The sequence below is a fragment of the Sinocyclocheilus grahami genome, unplaced genomic scaffold, assembly GCF_001515645.1.
Source record: "Sinocyclocheilus grahami isolate Dianchi unplaced genomic scaffold, SAMN03320097.WGS_v1.1 scaffold101.1, whole genome shotgun sequence".
In the NCBI taxonomy this organism is placed as follows: Eukaryota; Metazoa; Chordata; class Actinopteri; order Cypriniformes; family Cyprinidae; genus Sinocyclocheilus; species Sinocyclocheilus grahami.
Genome location: NW_015505280.1, coordinates 1,039,157 through 1,065,538, shown reverse-complemented (window position 1 = coordinate 1,065,538; position 26,382 = coordinate 1,039,157). Strand labels below are relative to the sequence as shown.

The window sequence follows — 26,382 nt, the reverse complement described above, 5'->3', positions numbered from 1 at the left end:
GTGTGTGTGTGTGTGTGTCACTCCTCCCCTAGTGTACGAAAACTGCTTCAGCCTCTGGCCAAGACATCTGTCCCTTTAACTTAACGCTGTAGTATGACAAGCCACTTTTATGGGAAAGATGGAGTTGATTCATGACATTTAGGAGTGGTTGGCAGTGTAATATGAAATGTGGAGACGAGGTGAGGGTTGTGAATTAGCTGAACCAGAGGACCGGACTGCTTTATCAGAGAAGACGGCTGAGATCAGATAGCAAACTTGGCAAAAGTAGCTATGCAGCTCACCCTGAGTTGGTTTAAAGCCATCTTCCTTCTACCACTATTGTGCTGTTCAGCAAAATCAAATGGGTTTAATTAAGTGCAGTGTCTATGGAAAGGGTGCTGGCGATTAAAATTCACTATTGAGACCTAGTGAGACCTATAACACAATCCATCCTATGACTAGCGTTGTCTGGGTCGGTACTAGGTACCGATAAGCAGCTGCCTTGACTTTTGTCTGTTTTTACAGTCCCCTCTCCTTGATTTCGAGTAGACGGAGGTTTTCAGCCCAACAGTCCTCTTTAGATTTACTATTAGAACTGATATTCAGTGCTACATTCCCAATTAGATTGACATGCTTAAAATCAGTTTGTGCTACAAGGTCTAAGGATTGTTGTCCGCTCATTTTGTAAGTATGAATAATAAACAAAAAAGGAAAACAAAAGAAAAGACAAAGCTTTCTCAATTCAGCTTTCAAAATTTGAAGATTGAATGCGGCTTCTCTTCAAGAAATTACATGTGTATCTTAAATAATCTACATCGTAAGCAGCAGCCTATGGATTTCTCAAACGATACTCTGTTTTGCTAAAAACAAACAAACAAAAATCTCAGGATGTCTTTTGGGTTTAAACTAAATCTCAGCATTTGAAATAAATCATAAGATAATGGAATAAAAAATGATGAAATAAAAAATGAACCTGCATATGCCAAAACATTAAAAAAATCCAATAAATACAGAAATTATTGCACAGTTAAAGGCTCCATATAAAATATTGTCTAATGTATCCACTCATAGGTAGGTGACTTATACCAGCTCCAAATTAATTTTTACTTTTTTCCCGCTCTTCTTTAATGTCTTTATCATTCTCAGATGGCAGTTTCTTAGGACAAAACTAACTCAAACCATTAATCTGAAAACAAGCAACCAAAAAAATAAAAACTAACAAAAAAAAAAACCTAACAAAAAAACAGAGTATCCAGCTACCCCTTTTATAATCAAGGAATTGTGAGACAAAATAGGAAATCTGGCTTAGCTTCTCTCTGCTTGTTCAATTTTGACCTCATTCGTCATCAAATGTTCCCCATGCCACTTTTTCATGTGTTTCTCGAGCGTGCTGTAGACGCCGAAGGGCATTTGGCAAATGTCACAGCGGTACACTTCCTTACCGAGCTGGCCGTGTGTCTTCATGTGGCGGGTGAGCTTGCTGCTTTGGGCGCAGGCGTAGTTGCAAAGCTCACACTTGTAGGGCCTCTCGCCTGTGTGGCTGCGTCTGTGCACTGTCAGATTGCTACAGTTCTTGAACACCTTCCCACAGTACTCACAAGTGTCACTCCTCCGGCTTTCTTTTGAGCTAGGCCGGCCCGGTCCCAAGTGTGGGGTGCTGCCTCCGCTAGCGGTACCACTGCGGCCTGAGAGGCCCCCGTCCAGCAGGTCCCCTGGCGGCGTGGAGAATCGCAGGCTGCCGTTCTCGGAAGAGGTGTGTGTGTGTGTGTGTGTGTGTGTGTGTTTAAATCACTCTCCTAGTGTACGAAAACTGCTTCAGCCTCTGGCCAAGACATCTGTCCCTTTAACTTAACGCTGTAGTATGACAAGCCACTTTTATGGGAAAGATGGAGTTGATTCATGACATTTAGGAGTGGTTGGCAGTGTAATATGAAATGTGGAGACGAGGTGAGGGTTGTGAATTAGCTGAACCAGAGGACCGGACTGCTTTATCAGAGAAGACGGCTGAGATCAGATAGCAAACTTGGCAAAAGTAGCTATGCAGCTCACCCTGAGTTGGTTTAAAGCCATCTTCCTTCTACCACTATTGTGCTGTTCAGCAAAATCAAATGGGTTTAATTAAGTGCAGTGTCTATGGAAAGGGTGCTGGCGATTAAAATTCACTATTGAGACCTAGTGAGACCTATAACACAATCCATCCTATGACTAGCGTTGTCTGGGTCGGTACTAGGTACCGATAAGCAGCTGCCTTGACTTTTGTCTGTTTTTACAGTCCCCTCTCCTTGATTTCGAGTAGACGGAGGTTTTCAGCCCAACAGTCCTCTTTAGATTTACTATTAGAACTGATATTCAGTGCTACATTCCCAATTAGATTGACATGCTTAAAATCAGTTTGTGCTACAAGGTCTAAGGATTGTTGTCCGCTCATTTTGTAAGTATGAATAATAAACAAAAAAGGAAAACAAAAGAAAAGACAAAGCTTTCTCAATTCAGCTTTCAAAATTTGAAGATTGAATGCGGCTTCTCTTCAAGAAATTACATGTGTATCTTAAATAATCTACATCGTAAGCAGCAGCCTATGGATTTCTCAAACGATACTCTGTTTTGCTAAAAACAAACAAACAAAAATCTCAGGATGTCTTTTGGGTTTAAACTAAATCTCAGCATTTGAAATAAATCATAAGATAATGGAATAAAAAATGATGAAATAAAAAATGAACCTGCATATGCCAAAACATTAAAAAAATCCAATAAATACAGAAATTATTGCACAGTTAAAGGCTCCATATAAAATATTGTCTAATGTATCCACTCATAGGTAGGTGACTTATACCAGCTCCAAATTAATTTTTACTTTTTTCCCGCTCTTCTTTAATGTCTTTATCATTCTCAGATGGCAGTTTCTTAGGACAAAACTAACTCAAACCATTAATCTGAAAACAAGCAACCAAAAAAATAAAAACTAACAAAAAAAAAAACCTAACAAAAAAACAGAGTATCCAGCTACCCCTTTTATAATCAAGGAATTGAGGCAAAATAGGAAATCTGGCTTAGCTTCTCTCTGCTTGTTCAATTTTGACCTCATTCGTCATCAAATGTTCCCCATGCCACTTTTTCATGTGTTTCTCGAGCGTGCTGTAGACGCCGAAGGGCATTTGGCAAATGTCACAGCGGTACACTTCCTTACCGAGCTGGCCGTGTGTCTTCATGTGGCGGGTGAGCTTGCTGCTTTGGGCGCAGGCGTAGTTGCAAAGCTCACACTTGTAGGGCCTCTCGCCTGTGTGGCTGCGTCTGTGCACTGTCAGATTGCTACAGTTCTTGAACACCTTCCCACAGTACTCACAAGTGTCACTCCTCCGGCTTTCTTTTGAGCTAGGCCGGCCCGGTCCCAAGTGTGGGGTGCTGCCTCCGCTAGCGGTACCACTGCGGCCTGAGAGGCCCCCGTCCAGCAGGTCCCCTGGCGGCGTGGAGAATCGCAGGCTGCCGTTCTCGGAAGAGTGCTCCGAGGAGGTGGCGAATGGAGATTGTCTGGAATCGGTGAAGCCAAGAAAGGGATCTTTGATGAAGTGGCGGGATGCTGCATAGCCCACTAGCCACTGGGAGTAGACATTTTCAGATGGGATTAGGGGGGCTGAGGGTATGTCCAAATCCTTTTCGATTTTGATCCTCTTGTTAGAGGAGTTGGAGAAGCTTGGGCTGGTGATGGGAGTGGGCTTGCGGGGAAACAGGCCTGAGAAAGAGTCGCCTGAGCCACAGTGCCTTCCGTTCACAGTTACGCGCTCCACTTGGTCCATTTCACCCACTACTGAATCGTTGTCACCTGCATCCCTTTGCCCTTCTGACATTCTTTTATAGAACGGAAGCCTTTTCCGATTGTCGACTATTAAGTTATTGTACTGCTGGATGGAGCTGAGCCCTACATTTTCCACCATCTTCCCCAAGGAGAGGTTCTTTTCATCTGAAAGTGGCTTTGAGCCATTTTCCCTATTCCGACTGAACTCAGAGTCCATGCTGAAGTTTGACTCAGGCCTGCTTTCATTTTCTAGTTCCTCCTCTTCTTCCTCTTCCTCCTCCTCTTCATTTTCAGGGCCCATGCCCTCACCTCTAAAGTCGCCATCTCTGTTCTTCATACCCTCCCCGGTGATGTCACTAGTGCCTGGCTCGGGTGAACTGGTGGTGGACAGGCCATCGTCAGAGCGCCCTGTCAAAGAGCCAGACTTGTGCATGTGGGTCTTCATGTGGCGTTTCAGTTTGCTAGCCTGAGAACAGGCATGGTCACACAGCTGGCACTTGTAGGGTTTCTCGCCCGTGTGGCTTCGCCGATGAACAACCAGGTTACTCTGAAACTTGAAGGTCTTGCCACAGAACTCACAGGACTTTGACTTGGCCTGTGTCTGTGGCGGGGTGGTGCTGTTAGGGGGCATGGGAGGCAGCGGAGGGGTGCTCAGAAAGGGCGACTTCGGGCTGGGCTGGAAGGGGTTGGGATTGAGGAGGCGATGCATAGGGTTGGCACGGCTTGGTGACAGCGGTGGAGTGGAGTTGTTGTTTCCAGCGAGCTCTCTAAGTCGGCGGGAGAAATCCATGGACTGGGACTCGATGGCCATGGGTGTCATGCGCATCACTCTCTCAAAGGCACTGGGATGCTGGGAGATTAAACCCATTTCCTCTGCGCTAAGGCGTTCTAGGCGATGGGGATCTAAGTGATGGCGAGGAGGGGGGCTGACAAAGGGAGGCGTATTAGGCAGGCGGTTTTCCACAAAGCCTGGTGGGGGCTCTCGGAGTAGGGGCCCAGTCATCCGTAGGAGGTGGAAGGGGTTGTTGTCCCCTAAAAAGTTGGTTAATGGGGACTGTGGTATGGATTCAGCACCAATGGGGGGAGGAATAGTGATCCGTGGGGTGAGGGAGGTATTTGAGGGGTTGGTCTCCAAGTAGATGCGGATCCCATGCATGTTCTGAGCGTGCTGCAGGAGGAACCAGGCGTTGGTAAAGGGCTGTTTGCACGTTGTGCATATGTAACTCGAAGGTTCATCTCTACCTGCAACCAAGCAGAAAACAACAAAGATCTTTATTTGTTTTTCAGTTTAAAACCTCTGGAGGTCACTTTCACAACACTTGTGTCAGAATGCCAGAAATTTAGGCCTGGTAAATAAACCACTAAAATCAGATCGGACTTGATAAAAAAATGAGGCATAGGGTCAAGCATGATTACATGTTACAAAGAACAAAGGTTTGAGGTATCGACAATTTGGGCAATGGCCATTTTCGTGCACTCATCAGGCTGTCACATGAACAGGGCAACTCATACTTAACAGAGCTGTGACAAGTGCATTTCCATACTGCTCCACGAAGGGTTGGTGCTATGGGAACATTGCATTCCCCATTTCAGCTTGTTTTTAATCTTCGCTTTTACAAACGGCTGACTCATTGTAGAAGCATAATGCCAGGCAAGAGAACTCTAAACTGGGAAATCATCCAAGCACTGAGACTGGCCTAGGATGCCAGAGTAATATGCCACCAAATTTGAAAAGTACAACTTATACTGTGATTTAGGGGATTCTCATCACTATGAAACAAATAAAATTAAGTTGTCTCCTCAAAGAAACGAAGAAAAAATGAGAGAGGAGGGTGTGGGTTGGGGGAAGGGGGAGCACACATCAAGATAAATGGTTTCAAATAAAGAGTGAAAACACTGCCTGTGATTTAAGAGGCTATGGGGGGAAAAAGCACACCGGTGTGAGTGTTAAAGTCTGTGGCATTTAAAACAGCTCAAGGGTATTATTTACTGTTCCATTAAGAATTTCTCAAGATTGTTTATCTTACTTCGTCTCACGTTTTTATCTTATTCTATAGTTACACTTCCTGGAAAGCCCCCTCCCTTCTTGATGACATCACAGTGAATTATTGCTTCTCTGAGAGCACGTTTGATTAGAGAAAAAATGGCTCTCTAGTGAATTAATTGCACAATTTTACTGATAACAATTTTATTGCATATTTCAGGTATTTTAATCATATAATTAAATACCAGCAAGTAAATGTGTGAAGTCTGCATACACTCTGGGTTCAGGTAAAGTGTGAACAGTATCAGTTCTCAGATCAGAGGATGTGTTAAAAAGTGGCTCCTGTGCTTGGTGTGGCTCTGGAGCTTTAACTGTACATGACTAATTGATGCTACAACTTCACCGTTACACCGGTTTCACCATGCAAAGGGGACTCATTACCACTGCAGCACAAACAAGCGAAGTGTACAGAGTATACAATGAAAAAGGATGCTAAACCATCTCTGCTGTCCTCCAGGGGCACTGGTGTTTAAAAAAAAAATCTACAAAGTCGAAATTGTAATTGTGCACTAGGAAATGAGTTTCATTTATTTATTTAATGAAAGCTTGCTGTTCTGACCTAATGCTGCAATTTAGGATACACAGAAAAACATATGCTGCTGTAATTGTTCGGGTATTTGATTTTTGGCTGTGCTTTTTGTACCTTTATGAGTATTTTCATGTATATGTATGTGTGCAAGAGCAAGCGACTGTAGATAGAACAATGGGGCGGCAGTCACAGGGCTCGGAGGAGCTGGGACTAGGAAGACCTCATGGGTGTCTATTTCAATCATGTCTATTGTGAAGGATCAAAAAGAGCAGAGAGAATGAATGGTTAGTATCTGTTCTAGCATTCCTTTACATGCTGCCGAAGAGCAATGCTAAACAGGTGAGTATGTTTTTATCTGAAAGAAATAGAGACAAGGGATTATATACAGCAGTAGCCTAAAGCTCCATCTTATTGGTGTACTGAGTTGCAATATTTCATCAAGGAATTTGAACAGTAAGCACACAAACATGTAAATTTGTAAAAAAAAAAAAAAAGGAGTAGTGCTATGCACATATAAAATTTTAAAAAGTGCCACATTAACAACATAAAAAAAAATGCACATCCCAAAATGTGACGTTTTCTTCTGCCGGTATAATAGCATCCTATTTGTGCTTTCGAGAAATATCATCATCAATAGTTTGAACTTCAAGTACTCTTTGGGGTCTGACCCAATGCCATTTAATAGCTAAACACACACACGCACACGCACACACACCCCCACACACACACCCCTTTAGAATTTAAATAGCAGGTTGATTCCTAATGACTTTTCCTAATCTTGTAAAAATCTGATTATAAACAAAAGTAATAATATGCTTTAAACATCCTCAATGAAAAATCATATATTATTTTTTAGTGTTTAAAATAAAAAAATGTATCATATGCTAACATCAGTTTCAGATTTGTCTAAACACTAAGAAATACAATCCAACCACTGTTTTATTGTAAGCTTCTACAATAAATTTTTCCTATGGTCAAAGTGACCTCAAACAAACAAATGTACTATATTTGTTTTCAGACACAGTTCTAAAAAGTGCATATTTGCTTTATGATAAGTTAAATTTGCAATAATGATTGCCTATTGGATTCTGAATAACTCATGATACTAATTAATAAAAAAATGCAAATGGGGAGAAAGGTATATCTATAATTATTATTAAGATTTATACTATTTGAGACCTCAAACATAAATTACGAACAGTCACTCACGAGGGTTAAAACAAAAAGCTTCTGTCAGATGATGTGTGTTAGCTGATATATATGACACAGACAGAAATGTTGAATCAATGCCCTTTTAAATGGAAAAACCTTCGAAAAAATGAAACATTTTCAAGCTATTAAATGCATTTTAAAGGTTCGCTGAGAAAAAAATGCATTCCCCACTAGATGTTATTATGTGGCTGATGTGCATTCAAAAGAACATCTGTTTACCTCTACCGTTGTCCTGTAAAGCCTTTGACTTAATTACAGTGGACAGAGCGTAAGCTCTAGCACAATGCCCCCCCACCCCCACCCATATATGCATAAAACACACACACAACCCTCCAACCTCCTCTTGTTGTTTTATGGCAGATGCTTTCAAAGACTAATGCTCCATGTAAAGGAGGCCTAGAAAACAAGTAGCGTCTGTGTTTACCAGGCACTGTCTTTTTCCTCTGTGTGTGTGAGAGAGAGAGAAAGAGAGAAGAGAAAGAGAGAGAGCCTTTCTCTATGCTAACTACCGGGGCATAAAACACAGACTACTGTACTAGCTGATACTCTCGCAGACAAACAGAAGTCATCAGGGGGCCGAATGTTCATTTTTGCCCCACAATTAAGACGAATCAGTGGCCACTGCCTGGAATGATATTTGTGGCCGTGCTGAAGGGACTCGGGCGTGAGTTTATTGAGAAGTGTTCAGCGCCCGCACTCCCGAGGGGATTGGAGTCCAACGCAGATGGCAAATAAAGTATGCAGCCCGAGGCGAGAGCACATTATGCTAATTCTAATGTCAGCTGTACTTTAATATACAGCTCTATTTAATCACCCTATTATTTCACATTTCCATATGAAAAAAGGAAGAGAGAGGCAGAGAGGGGGATAGAGAGCGGGAGAGAAAACGTGCAGCACTTCTCTTGCTACTAACACTACGAGTGTGCTCAGGTTCAGGTGGATGTGTCGGTATGGGGTGCTGTAGCTTTTTACTATTAGATTTTTGTATCAACACACGTTTGCACAAATTTCCGCCTAAAATAACCATAAGGAATCATTTATACCTAAATATCACAAGACACACTTTTATACAGGTAATATTTAAAGTGATACATAAATATTAAATGTACTAATACTAACTATGCACCTAAAACACACACTCATAAATACAAAAATGCATACGTAAATGCGGACCTACCCAAGACCCAAAATAAAACGGAATCCGCAACACATAACAATCGTAACGTGATTTCCAATTTTTTTTTTAAAATTATGTTATTTTATTGGATTGTGAGTCAGGCTTTGTTAGGCTATGGAATTATTTTAAATGTATTATATTGTTAATTTTATTAATATTTTTACATATACACCCACACACATACACAATTATAAAACTAAAATTTACTTTAAAAGATTACTTCAGAATAGCATCCACTAATAAAACTAAGATCATAGCTATGTATACAAGCACGGATATGTACACATTTACCTTTGCGAATACAACAAAAAGCATGAAGCTAAATTACTAGATTTTTTCTTTTTGCCAGATTACAGATTTTTTTTCATTGTTGTAGTGCATTATGATGATTCAGATTTCTCAGATTTGGAAATGAAAGGGCCGAATAGCAGCCTGCCCATTCTGCTAAGCTTTGAGTGATTAGTTTCTCATGCTGAGCACTGGCTGATTCTATTTTCAATTAGATATTCCCAACGAGGCCCAGCTGCCAGGCGGGAGAGGAGAACGAGGACAGTATTGTGTGAAAGTGTGTGTCATCGCCAGTATCAGTCGTGCATGCAGACCCCAATTCAATTAAAGAGAAATTATCACTAATAACAATCGTGGCTCTTTGTACACACCGATTTAAACGGCATGCAAATGCTGGGCTTAAAGACACATTAACCGAAAAATAAATAGATGACAGTTAATAGGTTTCAGCATCGCACTGAGAGGTACAATGATCCACTTTAGCTTTCATCCTGAAAATAAAAAAAATTAATAATAAAAAAATAAAAGAGGAATAAAAATTATTCAACATGCATTCTCTGCAATTTGGCCACTTTATATTACAGTTCACAGTCAGTGTCACAAATTTACCATGACGCTTATTTTATGGTAGTCGTTAATAGCGACAAGGCCAATGTTTGGGCGTAAATTACACCTGAAGATGTGCTTAGTGAATGGATTGGCTTTTGTTGTTTGCACCATAAATGTGACCCTGAGGACAATATTTGGTCGAGATACAACTATTTAAATATCTGGAATCTGAGGGTGCAAAAAAAAAATCAAAATATTGAGAAAATCACCTTTAAAGTTGTCCAAATGAAGTTCTTAGCAATGCATATTACTAATCAATAATGAAGTTTTGATATATTTACGGTAGGAAATTTACAAAATATCTTCATGGAACATGATCTTTACTTAATATCCTAATGATTTTTAGCATAAAAGAAAAATCTATAATTTTGGCCCATACAATGTATTTTTGGCTAATGGTTCAAATATACCCCAGCGACTTAAGACTGGTTTTGTGGTCCAGGATTCACAAATGAGATTAAAAATAGACCATATCATCATATTAAAAAAAAAAAAAAAAAAAGAGGGAGAGAAACCGTTAAAAAAAAAAAAAAAGGGGAAAACGCTGAAAAAAAAAAAAAAAGGGGAAAACGCTGAAAAAAAAAAAAAAAGGGGAAAACGCTGAAAAAAAAAAAAAAAGGGGAAAACGCTGAAAAAAAAAAAAAAAGTTTGCTTTGGCATAAATTGTTACATAGTTTATATAATTTGCTTTGAAAGCATAGGGTGAATGTGTGTGTGTGCATGTGTGTGTTAGTGAATGAGACACAATCAGATTGTCTTGCGAGAACAAAGGAACAAAAATCTCCAAGAATTTGAGATTTTTGACACAATAAAGGCAGGTTATTAATTGACAGGGAGGGGGGAGGAAAGGGATATAGCATCTACCATCATTTTAATGAGGTGCTCATTTGCTGACAGTGGTTTTCACTATAGGGACTTCATTTAGGCTGTCATTAAGTTATTATCTAGCGTAAAGAATTTTGCCGTTCTGTAAGTAGCGTGTTGGGTCTGGAAGCTTTTCTCTCTCTATTAGTGGAAGCGTGCCGCGCTGGCCTGGACGGCTGCCTGTGTTTTGTTTGGCTGTGGTTCACACACAGCTTTGGCAGGGGGCTTCTTGGATGGCTTACAGAGGAAAGAGGGAAAAGCGCGCGCAAGAAAGAAAGGGAGAGTGAGAAACTAGCTCACTCGTGCACGGTAGCTTTTCTGAGCCCACGAGGGAGTCCAGTGTCCCATTTTCGGCATTTACAGTTACGCCATCCAAATTTCCAACAGAAACTACTGTCATAGTACAGTAAAGACAGATCCAGAGAGAGTCACGCCGTTGACCGAGACGCCTTTGAGACATAAGTGCTTCATCATGGTGGTCTGGAAACGTTTTTCAGCTTGAAACAAAAATAAAACGAAGCTGCTGAAAAGTGAAAAATTACCGTAATTGTTAATAAGAACAGGTTAAGGGTGCTTGTGTAGAAAATGCATTTAAGAGCACAGTGATGTACTAAATTTGGCAGCTTAGAATTATGGGTAATTTTTCTAAGAGAGTAACATTAAAATGACATCCCAGACTACACTGTTCCTTCATATTCCATACATCACATTAAAAAAAAAAAAAGTTCAGTACATCCGATGCACATAATTCTGCAGATTCTCCAAAGCTTAACACCCTGGTTTTATTATGCTTGTTTAGAGTAAGGCGCCATGCTTTTGGGGAGGCCCTGCCTCATGCAAACGACTTCTGAGACGTCTCTAATAAGCTCCACCTTCATCCCTATCCTGGCGTGCTCTCCCAGACTTTTAAATTTTTTTGTAATATTGAATAATGATAATTTAGAGGGACTAAACTCCACAGGCCTCGGGATGACTATTCCGTTGAACGATTATTAGTGTGGACACCCTGCTTGAAAATTAAGTTAGATTCTCCTCGGATAGATATGCAGAGCGACGCATGTCCCATTAATTAGGACTCAAGCTGCTGTTTTGCAGAGCAAAGACAGGTCTCGTGAAACATGGCGGCAGCCTCATTCAAGCGCGGCGTCTGGCTGCAAAGCACTGCGCAGCTGAGTGTAAAGAATCGCCACACGTCTCTATTCAACCAGATGAGCGCATCAAACAGAGACGCAATTGTGAGGCAAAATACTTGTCTATCTGAATCTACGGAGGGAGAGCGAGAGGGAAAAAAAGCAAATTGGAGTCCCTTGTGAGAACAGGGAAATAATCCATGGATACGTAAACGACACAGCACGTCACTTCATGCTAAACGCTATACGCTAACAAAGCAAGACTCGTAAGATTAAAAACAAAATGAGACTGTAAACATTGGTAGAACTAAGATGATGTTATGGCTGCAGGATTTCGACACTATGGCTTTCTGGGTTCTTTGAGGAACCCAGGGTGCTGGATAAGCCTGTAAATGAGGGTCGCATGCATACAGTAACGCTGGTCTCTTGTATGATGAATGCCATCGTACTGTAAGGAAGAGGTGGGTGGTGCAGACAGAGAGAGGAGAAAGAGAGATAGAGAGAATGAGAGAGCCGCACGGCATTGTGGGTCTTCCCTGCTGTTCCTCCCTGGAGTACTGTGATGTGTGCTCTTCAAAAGGGCTCCTGTCACCGTCACTGCTTCATTTAAAGTCAGACTCCCCTGAATTTGCATCTTGCAACGTCTTACAGGACGTGCCATATGCCGTCCAAAAAAGACAATGCTCACAAATAAATTGGCATCCCCAGCCCCCATCTCTCCCCGGCTCAGAAAAACAACATCTGAGGATGTGAGAGGATGATGTTTTAAAGATGGCACACAACAAAATCTAGCCACCGTATGTAACAAACCAAACAACAAAACATCACCTCAGGTTCGGGGAGAAAATCATCTGGTTAAAAAAAAAGAGAGAGAGATTTTTATAATGTATGTCTTTATACCCGTACGAGGTGTGAGCGGGAGAAGCTGGTTAACACCGTTTCACGGCGCAGATCTGAGAAGAAATATTCGGCAGTGTTAATTTAGCCGGGTTTCCATGTACTGGAATCCTCCCAGGAGCGCACGCCGGCCCCGAGCGGAGACTTCATACCTCACAGCCCAGTTGGAAAGTGCAATAACGAATAAAAATGCTCATTACCAAATGATTTCAGTTTTCTCTATGATTCAATTTGCAGTAATTACTGTGGCCCGTGCTAATAAAAACTGCTACAAAACGCGAAGGTCAACTACCAGTTAGGCGTGTTCATTTTCATCTCAATGTATTCATCCTCACCGCCTAATGGCCCAATTTTCTCCCCTCGCTCTTCAATAAATATTGCTGGAATTACAGGTTAAATAGCTAAATTAAATCATGGCTATTATGGAAGGCTGCACCAGTCGGTGAGGGAAACAGGTTTACCTCTAGATCGACAATTGCTGGGGAAGTGCCAATCCCTAGACAGTTTAGGATTAATGTCAGCTGTGTCAAGGCCATCAAATTACAGCATTCATTCCCCGCTCTGCACTCTGTGTGCTGTGAAATAAGAGAAATGTATGCAAATGCCTTGTTACGGCAAAATCAAAAGAGTATTTGTCATGCGCTGGAACAGATTAGGCTTTTAAACAAACTGTAGATGCAAGGTAAGTTCGAAGAAAAGGGCTTAAACATCTGATTTGAGAAGGAATTGTCTTAAGGTCAAACTTTTAAATACTTCGCTCGAAGTTATAGGATATAAAACAAACAAGATGATGATGGTCGAGATGCGCAGTGAAAGGTTTAATTGCCAGCCACCGGGTCTTGGAGGTGTTTTTTAATTGCTCGGGATGAATTTTGTTCCATCTGATTAGCCAGCATACTCTAATGACCAGGGCTACTTATGACAACTGCAAGAGGTGCAGGCGGATATTGAAGCTGGGAGGTAATTTGTGTAATGACTGCAGAGACCGAGAGTGGAGAGCAACTGATTTGGTACCTTCATTCATCCCAGGCTTCCTGACTGGAGCACTAGGCAGCCTGTTTGTGAAGAGTCTCCCTCATTATCCGTCCTCTCGCCCCTTAACGTTTAATTAATATCTTAACCTTTGGAGTTATTTTGGGAGACTCTGTCTTTTCATGCTGGAGATGAGCAAAGGGAAGGAGGAGAAAAAATTGGTCACATGGGACTGCAAATCCCACTTCAAAACTGGACATCCTGTTAACCAGGACTTACTCAAGATAACCTTGGAATTTCCAGAGCGTTAGAAGTCTCCCTTTCTGAGCTGGAGTCATCTCTCTTTGAACTGCCTGGAGTTTTTCACACACTGGAGTCCTTAAATTATTAAGGTCAAGATTATATTCCTTGTATTTCATGGTACCTGCAGACTAGGCGGATTGAATTCCAGCTAACAGGCTGACTCTCTCCAGAGCTTTGCTCTGTTAAAGTCTTCCTGTGAGAGGACTAAAAACAAGAAACAGAGAGGAAAACACAAAAACAAGTACTCCGTGTTGCAGATCGATAACTCCAAATGCCATGAAGTAGGCGGCGCAGGATGAGAGAGTCCGCCTCGTGAGCTAGAGTGGACCTAGGAGGCTAAGCCAGACCTGACAGCCCACTTCTGGGCCCGGGGTGTCAGAGCGCTCCACATTTGATAGAGTCAATGTCACGACAACCTGATTTGCATTTAGAACAAAGATGACATGAGCCCTAGGCACAGGGTGCCTCCCTCCTGTCCGCCCAGCTTGTGGAAAGTTTCCTGACATTTCTTGCATTATTAAGCCAGGGGCTTCATTACCATATGTGTGATCTGGGAGTCTCCCAGGCCTCTAATTCCTCACCTTGAATTGCTAATGTCTTGTTTATGACTATCATGGCAAATCGGAGGCAACAATTACATGCAAATCAGTCCCGGCACATTGTGCTGCTGTGAGCAAAGCTGTGGAAAGCCAGATCTGCGCCTGCCCCCGGTTTCCCCTCGTGCGGAGGAAAGCTTCGCACTTTTACACACATGATGTACACATGTAGAAAGAGCTACACCTGCTCCGCAAGCCTCAAAAAGGAGAGCTAATCATGAACTAGTGCCATGAAGAGCAGGGACGTCCTTAGCCGCAAAGTTACGCATCTCAGAGTGTTCTCAGCGGAGACAGCAACGTCTGCCACAAAGACAGTGGGCAGATCTGAGGGGGAGAGATAGCATTCAGCAGGGGAGCAGGGAATCATGGGTGATTTACTAAGTGTAAATGAGGCGAAGGAATCTAGAAGCAGCTGTTTTTTTACAGCCTGCTTGACATACTAGTGCAAACCTGGACTGGACAGCGCACAGCCATTTCCCACAGCTAACATCTGCTTTACATTCTCTGCCTCTTATCTGCCAAATCCCCAACTGGACAGGTTGAGTTCAAGATGATAAACACACTTCAGTAGTTTGGACAATACTACTTCACTACTTTTCACCCACTTTTTTCTCTATTTTATTTTTTTCCCTTTTTCTGTTAATTACATATGTTACACCTTGTCTTTATTTTATTTTGTCATTATCACCAATTTTATTTGTAAGCACATGTGAGAAACAGGACTGGAAATGATGGGAAGAAAGGGGTCACAAAGCAAAGATTTTTGAGAAGTAGTCTTGTTTTTCAGTTTTTTCAGTATTTTCAATACCTAAAAACCCTTAAAACAATATAAATTTACTTGAAAAACAGCACTGCATAAAATCTGAACTAAGAAATTTTCATGGATTACATCTTGACTAAAATTTATTTTTAAGAATACTTTTTAAACAATAGAATTTTTGCAGCACACAAAACCTAACTGCGACACTACCTAGACATTTTTTGCAAGCATTGGATCTTCTTTAACAGCAAACGGTAAATCAAGTCTGAGTTTGTAACTAAGAGAGTTCTCAAAAATGTTCACCACAAGTGATTAGTCATTTCGATTTATGCTGAAGTTGGAGCATGGAGCCCTTACAAAATGCCAAACCTCTACTCCCCAAAACCAACACGAATGTCCATTATCCTGTCATAATTTCACGCAAAGGATGTTATTTATATTCATCTCTGACAGGAAAAGTGCGTGACCATGAGAACTGACATTTATATGACTGTCTGTGTTAAAGCTTTTCTCCTGACTGACAAAGACGCGCTCTCCTCTCCTCACTACACTAACCCATGTGGAGCAAAATCTGGGTGCATGTGGCAGCGCCACGGCCCATCTCCTCACGTGAGATTAGGGGAGGCAGGGATTAGGCAGGTCGGAAGGGGGTACGGAGCTGAAGGGTTACTGGCATTATTTCTTATGAATTTAAACGAACGCTGAGCAGCTTAGGAAAATCAGAATGAATTAAATTCATTAACTCACCCGGTGACAGCAAAGTGGCAAGGCGGAGAGAAGAATTAACAATTTCTCTCCAATGAGGTCATGTCATTCCAAAACAGGCCAGCGGTAGATAGGCGGGGAGTGTGTGCAAACGTGTGTGTGTGGGTCAGAACTTTGAACATCATGTCAGGAAACCGTGGCTCACTGGGTCACTGTCAAGCAGAGGGAGCTAAAGGAGAACAGAAGGTCTCATCTTCCTTCATCCTCTCTGCGGACGGGGGAAAGGTGGATGTCAAACTGTCATTACCAGTCCACTGGATTTATTCCCAACATCAGCTTTTAAATAAGGCTTTAAAATTACCATAAGTGTGCCCGTGTGGAAGTGTGGCCGTGTGTGCGCGACAGTGTGAAAAAGGTAGATGCTTTCAGTAGTTTCTGGATGAGGAACCTGAGCTAATGCGGAAGGCCTAAGTCAGCAGCTCGGTGTATGAAAGCCTGTGTCATGTTAACAAATTAAAAGGATTAAAGGTGAATGGGACAGACATGGCTTAACATCGGCATCAGGCTGGTCAGCACTGGGAAGAAGGGGGGGAGTGAGGAAGTGGGCAGCGTTTAGATTAGATTGGGGAGGGGGGCAATTCAAACCTCTTAATCCTGCTACACAGGTCTTAAGTAGCACCAGCTTCACCTGCCTGCCTCAAAATGCAAGAGAGAACTTCTCAGAATTGCAAATGTTGTGGGTTTAAAACATTAGAATAGAATCAATAGAAATAAGTAGTCATAGCAAATTAATGCAAAGATCAGGTTAGGCAAAATTCAGAATTGAAGAACTAAATGTTTAAATTTTAATTTTAATTTTTTAAACTCAAACAAATCTTTGCCAAACCAACAATCAAAGTCTTGACAAAGTTTGCTTTTCTAATAAAAAAAGTAAAATAAAATAAAACATTAAAAAATTATATTAAATTCATCTTCCTTGTATATAAAAAAATTGCAATTCTGCTTACCTCAATTCAAATTCAGGAATTTAAATAGCATTCTTAATTATTTTCTGAATGCCGCATTACCCTGGATGCTAAATCAGACAAAAACATCAAAAGTGACTGGCAAGGTAGGTCACATCCATTTAGTGAATATTAACAGTTTTAATAATTGTTAAATCGTGGTCTAAATGTTTAAAGCGAGGATGTTTGTTTTGTTGCCACTCATGTCATGTTTTTGTCTAACCGGGCACATACCGTGTTTTTTGCATTGATGCCATGACTTGTACTTCCACTGTGAACACACCATAAGCCTGATTTGCACGGGACTAAAAACCAACAGATTTTTGGACAGCCTCTTCAGTCTGCCCCCATGCCAGAGTGAGAGGGTCCAAAGTGTACAGGCCCAAGAGGGAGCATCCCCACATGATATGCCTCGCTTATTGGCTCAACTCTCTCTCTCTGGCTCTGTATGATATAACAAGTCTCCAGTCTTTTGGGGCACAGACACTGCCATTACATCTACATAATAACCTGTGAAAATGTACTGATGTAGATTCAATAAATAAATAAAATAATTAATTAAAAAAATTATATTAGTAACAAAGTACTTTTATCAGGTACCCTGCAGGACATGTGACAAACTGTGCTCCCATTCACTTAAATAACAAAATGCAATATGAACTCAAATATTCCTCATCAAATTCTTCCAAGACCACATTATCTGGCCTATGCAAATTAAATCAGATTTGATGGCTAATTTCTTATTCTATTTTTATTTATATTATTTAACTTAAGTAAGTTTAGGGAAAATATTGGAGGCAGAATTGATACCTAATTGAAACAGTAACCTCTGAACTATATAAAAATCCTTTAAGTTGTTTCAAAGAACTAAAAAGTAGCTTGTGAAACTGTTGTGCTATAGGCAGAAATTTATAGAAAAATCCAGCATACTGAGTTACTTCTTAACTGACTCCTGCAATTGTCAGACTAATGTATGAGGAAGGTGACTCAAACATCTGCCTCAATGATCGGTTTGTGGACTCCTAAACACATTTACAGTAGCCTCAGAAGTGGGTGTAAAAAAATATCTCCCACGGCAGAGCAAAATTTAGGTTTTGGCTTGTGGTTGGGCACCTTTATTTATCCAGCAATTTTGGTGCAGAGATGCCAGCTTGGGGCAAATTCGAGAGAGGTGCATTTTATGCACCCATGGGGTGCATGAAGCCAGGTGATACTTGCATCCGAAAAAATTAGCAGGATATCTTATGAAGCATAATCATACTAACAGAACAGTTAAATCCCTTACTACTTTCAAAAGATAGACTTTTGTGAGCATTTGCCTTACAATTGTCAATTCACTCCCTTTCTCACTGTTAAAAAATCCTCTTCATTCTCTTTCTGATGATGTGCACTGCCTAAAAAAAGTCATGTAAACAGGGTCCTAATTGCTAAAAAAATTAAATCTTCATGAAAAATGCCAGAAGTTTAAGGATACAGGTAAACATTTTGTGGTCAATCTGGAGTAACTAGCTAAATTAAAAGGTGCTGTAAGAGTGTTGGCACGTAGAAAATGTCCCTATTATCTGACAGTAACATCTGATCACATTTTTTTAATCCAAGTGGACAACTTTTTGGAACTTTTTTTCTGTCTTTTCAGGAACTTTCTATGTGTAGTAATAGATGTTCCAGAATGGCTAACAACACTTACAGCACCTTTAAAATCCATTAGCAGTCAACTCATAAGTATACTTAAACAAACCTGTAAGTGTTTTTATGTGGTTTCAGAGGCAGTGTCTATGCGCTCTGGCCGAGTTCTCTGTGTTTACACTGCTGAGACAGAGAGAACCTGTGCGCTGTGTCCTGGAAGAGCAGATTCAGACCAGACATGGGTTAGAGTAGGAATCGAGGGGCTGGAGAAAGGGGGAGGATGTGTGTCTTCTATCTTAAACGGTCCTTATAAGGGCCTGATCACACGCAAGCTGCACCTGATGGACTGCGCTGTGACAGGGGGCAGCTGAGACTGTTGGACCTCACTGTTGGACTGTTGGAGTGGTGAAAACACACACACATACACACACGCACGTACATAAACACATGACCTGTGTGAGAGGTGCTTCCTATCATCAGGCAGTCAGGAGTGTGAAAGGCTCGCTTTAACAAGCACCTGTAAAATGTAATCAGGCGTACCAAATGCACCCAATAATCGCGCCAGCCATTGTGTCCCAGCCCACTCTGTACTTCAGACCGGGGAGGAACAGCTAGCAATATCGTACTAATTGCACAAGCACTTCATTTCCGTGGCACTCGGCCGCACTGCAACTGAATGTAAATGTTGTTTTAGAGCAACACACAAAAAAGACTGTAACTAAAGCCTTTCTGCAAACTGCATGAAATATTTAAATCACTGAGCCAGACCAAACACGGAGGATGATGTAGATGCAATTAGCAAACAAAACACAGAGGTTTGTGTACTGACAGGCCTGGAGTTTTTAAAATGCACGCTCGAAGGGGGCCAGGACTGCCTTACCCAGGCAATGTTTGGTATCCCTGTCTGTAGAGCATTCAGCTAGACAAAATAATAAGAGAAACTGGGTGCTCCAGTCAGCATAAACAAAGTACCCCTCCCTGTGAGCACAAAGAAAACATTTTCTCATGGGATGATTATAACCATGAGTTGAAGTTGTAAAATGACCCCGATGTCAAAGAGATGATGATAATCACATGACTCTCAGCGGCATGAACGCTGGCATGCTCAGCGTGTCAAACCACATGCTTTGAAAATGCTCTTTGTGAGTGAGATTTTAACTCTTTGCAACCAATTTTTTCCCTGACAACAAAAATAAATGTCTCAAAATGGTGAGCATGATTACAGGAGCCATGATCTGCTCTCCTTCTGTTTAATTCCCAAGTGAAAAAGGGAGTTAGAAAAAAAAAGCTTAAAAAAAAAGTTTAAGAAAAGAGCACAGCAGAAAGTAATGCTGGAAAAAACATGTCAGAGACTGTAAATGGAGGAAAGGGTGGTGGTAGTGGGGGGTATGGCATTCACACAGTATGCCTGTCTCCAGTTTAACTGAAACCAGGCCCTCTCCCATAACCAGTCCAATCTGTTTTCATTTGCCAGAAACAGAGCTCTTCGAACGCCCCCTTCTCTCCTCCCAAAACCTGGTCCTCAGCGAAGGAAAAACTTTAAATATCAACTCCTCACTTCTAACTGGTCAACCATTGACATTCTAGCGCGTTATAAACATTGGGACTAAATTCAAGGGATTGTTTTTTCAGATATACCTGGTATATGCACTGATATAGGCTCTGAGGACCTGAGATACTGTATCTAGTTAATTTGGTAAAACGGATAGTTCACCCTAAACTGAAAATTCTGTCATTTACTCACCCTCGTGTCATTCCAAACCTGTATGACTTTCTTTCTTCCGTGGAACACAAAAGAAGATATTTAGAAAAATGTCTCTGTTGTCCATACAGTGAAAATAAGTGGGGTCCAGTGTAGTTTTCAAAAAGTATTTCATTGTGTTCCACAGGGAAAAAAAATATCATACAAGTTTGGAACAATATAAAAATCATAATTTACTCACTTTCAAGTTTGGATGAACAACCCCCATTAGAATTCGCAAGATAACAACCTCCAATAAAATCCAGCTGGTAAATATTTGTTTTGGAAAATGGTACTGTAGGTTTAGCTGGTCATTAGCTGGTACAAGCTGCTAGACAATCTTGGACAAGCAACAAACCAGCTGGTCTTGACATCTTATGATGGTCAAGCTGGTTTTTGGAACTTCTTAGTCAGTCAACCAGCAAATTACCAGCCAGAAACCAGCTAGCATGTTCCAAAATACTGCTGTCAGCCTAAGATAGATTTTTAAGAAATAAAATGACACTTTTTCTCTAACTTTAACCAGTTTTAACCCCTCACTTTATGTACAAGTCAAATTAGTGTAAACAAAGTGCAGTGTGGTTTTAGCAACCAAAAAAAGTAAACCAGCTAAAAGTTTAACTAGGTTGCCCCAGTCCATGCCATCAAGGAGAGCTGGAACAGAGACACTAGAAATGTCTGGACAGCCAGACACTAGACAACTGGAAAATGCTCACTGTCAAAGAGAGCAATGGTTTCTGGCCCTGCCTCGGCAGAGAGGAAAAAATGGACTTCAAAAAATTGCATTAGCTGAGCTATTCATTTCATTTGAGAGAATTTACATCACTGCCTGGGAACGATGTCACAATAAGAGCCAAAACGGACAGTCTTCCCTTGATTCCAGCTCTGTTATGGCTGAGCGTGGCCCTGAAATAATGTCAAAGTGTCTCAAACACCCAAAGAGGACTGCAAGAAAAGAGACCGAGAAAAAAGGCATTGTGCAAACTGAAAGGATAATGATTCATTCTCTTTTATTCCCCATCAACCGGAAATTACTAAAAGCCAAGCGCTTTCTGCCAGTGCAACCCTTGGATTTTAGAGGGTGATCCACATGCATGTTATTGCTCTGCTGGGTTATTGATCGTGAGCAGAGACTTGTGCGGTCCGCTGAGGAGTCCTTCAGAGGTGTAGAAGGAGCACAGAGTGGAGGCCAGGCGGGTCTTGGGAGCCGAAGCAACGAGGGAAAATGGGGGCCTGTGTGAGCGAATTAATTACACTTGCATTTTTGGATGGCGTATACCATAATGAGCCCCAGCTGGGACAGGCATCCAACTCCCTTTAAATGTAACTATAAAAAGCTGGGCATTCAGCAATCCCTTCACAAAGAGAGCAGGGCACTATAAAAGGACCCTGTGATGTGTGTGCAGAAATGTGCAGGGGGCAGGCAGGGAGCCGTGCCAGCTGGGATGGCCAGATGCACATTTTAGATATTGAAGGTTATAATTGCACCGACAACACCGTCTTGACAAAGGCACTAAAAACCATGATCACATGACATGGGGTAAGGTGCTGATGGTCTGTGAATCAACACTAAAAACTGGTTAACAAGTTAGCTAGCAGAATATTAAATAAAAGAGCTACTTAGATTTACTGACCGACTTCACACCACTCATTTCACACCTCAGGTTTAAACAGGGTTGATTGATATCACTACCATCTAAGGACGAGGCCGATTACCTTCGGCTTTATTTCAGCTTTGCTGATTACCTTTAATGATGCTCATTTAGCCTTGCAATTCTTATCTGATTTCTGAGCCCAACTGAGCAGAGCGAGAGAGAGAGAGAGAGAGAGAGAGAGAGAAGATCGGTTAGTGCCATCAAGAGAAGTGATGTTTGAATTGGCAAAAAGAGAGAGAAAGTTGACTCTCCAGCCCCAATTAAACTGGGCTGATGCACTGGCCTCCATTTAATTTAATTTCACATGCTACCTCTCACTTTCAAATTAGGCAGATGGCCAAAGTTCCGCCAGAGGCAAAATTCCACATGGCATCCTCTTCCAACAACAGGGGCCACAGACTGCGGACAGAGCGATGCTCCCAGCCGGGGGTCTACAGATCTCTCCCGACCAAGACGTGGCCACCTGGGACACAAGAAAATTCTGCATATAAAGACACAGCATAAAGACTTAACATGGATGTAAGTGAACAGGGTGGCCTAACACAACAACTGCCTAACTGCCCACATGCAAATAATGCTTTCCTTAGAATACTTTGTCCTAATTAAGAGGATAGAGAGGGTAACTAAACAAAAGTGGCTCAATTACCTGAAAGATATGCCTTTCATCTTCAATTTTTCCTTCAAGTCATGCCAGGTGCATTAACACCTTTCTATACAGACAACAGGGGTGCCATCTTAAAATAACAAGACTCTCTTCTCTACTCCACTCAACCGCCACAAGCAATTTCGCTGGATTAACTGGCGGGTTTCTCTGGTGGCTTTGAGTGCTGAAGAAAGTGATTTATTTTCCTGCGTCTAATCAGAAGGATGTGTATTAAAGCACAATAAGTGACTGCTGTTGGCTGAGGTCCAGCATTGTTTACAGCTAAAAGGCCCTTGAGCTAGCAAATGAATTAGCCTGCCAATGGGTGGTTTTGGCCTTCCAACAGGTTGCAACAACAGCGGCTTTTGTCAAAGATATGAAATTATCAGACAAGCGCAGCTATTTGCCAATTTTTGTTGTTCAGGAGTTCAAAAAGTAATCCAATTGATTCTAAGCTAGGAAAATGCTAGTATATGCAGCCATATTGTTTTAATAGATTAAAGGGGCCACTTTTTCATGCCATTTCGAGGGGAATAATTTGATGTGTTTCGTCGAGCTTATTGTGTTTTGATAAAGACAGAGGTTGGATTAAATGCACAAGCCTGAGCCTCTGATGAGTAATCAAGGTGAAAGCAGACACTTGCTCTAGTTTCACCACGCTGCCACCCAGACAGTCCTGGGCGTAGAGTAAATAGTAAAGTAACACCAGAATTCACCCACAGAGGAACAAAAAGTCTTGATAGCTACATGTGCCAAACCTAAACAGGGACGGGTGGATGGAAAGTTCGGAAACAGTTGCAGACTCACCAAACGCCAATCGGTTCGTCACGGTGAAGGGCGAGGGAAAGGGTTAACCCGAGAGCGTCTCACGGGACAATCGAACAATGCCAGCGCGTGATCCCCTGCTCCAGCCAGCGCTTTGATAGAGCGCTTTCTCTAAACTCCACAGACGAGAGCAATTACTGTAAGAGAAGCATGATTATAGGTCTGCCATATCCACACAGGCCTGGCATTTTGCTGCTTTACATGCCGGGGGTTTCAAAAGAAGAAAGACAGAGGACAGTATAAAGCAAAGGGGAAGAAAGGCAGAGGGGGAAAGAGAGAGACCCTGGGGGACAAATATCAATATTGCAGGATGCATTTCAGCTTAAAGGGGCTAGAGCCATCACTCTGGCAGGATGGAATGTCTAGAGCCTGCTCTGCGACCATTAGCATGTGAAATTGGGTATACTTAAAACCCCCTAAACAAGGGGATCAACACGCATTCGTCAAGCTGTGCCGCCTGCCCGTGCACACCAGTGCACGCAATCTCCATAGAGTGCTCCGGTCTTTCCGAACGCACTCCGCCACGCTTCCTACCTTCAACAGTGACAAACAACCCCTCCGTAGACTGTCACCGGGCTTTAATTTCACTCTTAAAAGCTTCTCCCCCACCTCTCCGCATGATCCACAAACTTTGTATTATTCAACCGCTGGCCCCTAATCCTCCTGAGCTAACAGAGGGAAAAATTAGCTTTTGTTAAGTGGTGATTTCTCCTGCTAAATGGCAACACACTTTTATGGGAAGCATTCCAGGCTTGAGAGGCTTCATTAGACGGTTTGGATTTAAACCGGCGAGATGGACTAATTCCCTCAGACACGCCGTGTCAAAAAGCCTGAACGGCCCAGGAGAATGTACAAATGCTGGGAGGAACCTGCGCTAACCTGGTAATCCCATCCTGTCCACTGCTTTCTACACACGCCCCATTGTTTGCGGCGCCAATCCACTTTTGCCAAAGCGGCTTTAGAGGGAGGTATAGAGGGACTGCCATCTAGGCCTGCTTAGACCCAGCCTGAGGGGCTTACAGTACGCTCTCGTCCCCGGCATCTCCCCCGCTTTACAAATTCAAATCTTCATGGAGACTAGTTCACAAAACAAACACTGTCAGTTTGATGGAGCCTCTTTAAGGATATGCAAAAGGTGAGCCGGGAAGGTGCTCAGTTTTCCTGAATAGCACAGCAGCTTTCAAACCTGCAGGAGGAGGACAGGGCTAAACAAATGCAGATAAATACAAAATACCACTATATACGTATTTGGTTTTGAGAAGTCAACTCTAAAATCTTAAGAGGATTTAAAAGCTGTTGGTTACCTTGAATAATTCCGCACGAGGGATGCAGGAGAAATCTGTGTGCTGTGTACATCTCTGCTGACAATAAAAGAAACGTAAAAATAAATAAAACAAAGGCCAGCATGAGGGCGAAAGCCACCAGCGTGTGCACAGAGCCTTGCCAGCGCTCACAGTCCAAATTAGTGACAAGTTTATTCCCTGCCTGTGGTCGGGAGAGACTAAAATCCCACCATATGACAGCCACAAAGTGGCAAAGGGACTGTTTGATGTCTTCATGTGGGATATAGTAACCTCTTAAAGCTTGTACGCAGTCCAGAGCACACAAGATTACACTCTCACAATTACAGTAGGAAGGAATTGTTTACTTCTTTACAGATCGCTGGGAAGTCTGTCAGTCCCTCATCTGTGACAAAAACGATAAACTGCTAATTATTTGGGGGTAAATTGAGGCAGCAAAAAGGATGCTGAATTTGAATTTAAAATGTAAGGAAGTAGAAAAACATTGTACTGAAACAATTGAAAATAACTAACTAGAAAAGCTACAAACTTTGAACATTGGCAAATATTGGTTAATATTTAGTTAATATTTGTATTATATTTAATAAATTTACTTTGTGGACCAATGTGAAAGTACATATATATTCCAAAAAAAAAAGAAAAAAAAAGGTTGAATTTATTTGAATTACAGTTCAGTACATTCCTCTTCCTATCATTCTAATTCAACTGCCTGTGGGGTGTGGCCAATTCAATTCAAAGTCCAAACGTCCAACACATAAATTGAAAGGGAGTCAATTTTGGCTCAACTCTGCCTTCCTAAATTAATAATATATGATTTTTCTAAATACCTTTTTTTCCCCAAGTATTTCATACAATTTAGTTCCTCTTGCTCAAAGAAATCACTTGCTCTGATGTTTAAAGATGCATGTAATATGAGCGGGATGCTATGATTACACTACCCTTGAGGGTTTAGCGGCATTGTAAGTTTCTCTCTGCCATTATCACAACACTGATGGCACACATGGCAGCGTTTAGAAAACGCCAGGCTTCAGGTATGCCAGAGCCGTCACACACTCTGTGCATTGCAGCATAGCACTCATATGCTGAGCGTCTGTTGGCTCAAAACACATCTCTTTGTTTTGGAACCAGCCCCAGAATCCTCATGCTGGTAAAAGTTGTGTTTAATTCAGTCGCTATTTCAAAATGACAAGAAGACCACCGGTTTCTGAAAAAGAAAAGGAGAGAAACAAACACACATACACACTTCTCAGTCTTGCTAGCAAGGGCACTTACTCATACACACACAACCAGATACACACACACACACATGCATGCATGCGCAACACAGTGTTGTGTGATGACTGTGCCAAACCACAAGCGAGGGGCCAAAATTCCATAAGCAAATGCTTGAACCCAGCAGGGCTTTGACAAAGGGAAAAGAAAAATCAGTGGAAAAGTAACGTTAGTGAAAAGTGTACAAATTGATATGCTTAAATTAAGGGAAATCCCTAAGGATTGAATAAATGGAGCTCATTTCAAAGGTAAAATACTCAGTTATAAAAAAAACACATACGTGCAAGTAAAAAGACATCACAATTAGAAACATTTTATCAGGTTTGCAAGGAGGAAAAAAAGATCACACAAGCTGATGCTAAGTAAACCAAGAAAAGAAAGCGAAATGTAAACATGTTACTTAATTACATAGCAATAAGACGGATTAAACCAATCAGGTGTGAGACAAAAAAAGGGG

At 41.7% G+C, this 26,382-nt stretch overlaps 2 protein-coding genes across 2 annotated transcripts in view; both read right to left on the bottom strand.

The window, feature by feature from the left end:
* Positions 1 to 1,171: 1,171 nt before the first annotated feature.
* On the bottom strand, positions 1,172 to 1,731 carry LOC107588293 (B-cell lymphoma/leukemia 11B-like; the record flags this gene model as incomplete). The annotated part of the gene is made up of 1 exon (XM_016276328.1): positions 1,172 to 1,731. A coding segment is annotated over one exon (447 nt), but the record flags the coding sequence as incomplete, so codon positions are not given.
* Positions 1,732 to 3,017: 1,286 nt separating this feature from the next.
* The window catches only part of LOC107588284 (B-cell lymphoma/leukemia 11B-like), a 50,325-nt gene continuing 26,960 nt past the window's right edge, over positions 3,018 to 26,382 (bottom strand). The window contains exon 4 of the mRNA XM_016276321.1: positions 3,018 to 5,014. Coding sequence (XP_016131807.1) covers positions 3,030 to 5,014 — 1,985 coding nt within the window. The 3' untranslated portion in view covers positions 3,018 to 3,029. The remainder of the gene's footprint in view (positions 5,015 to 26,382) is intronic.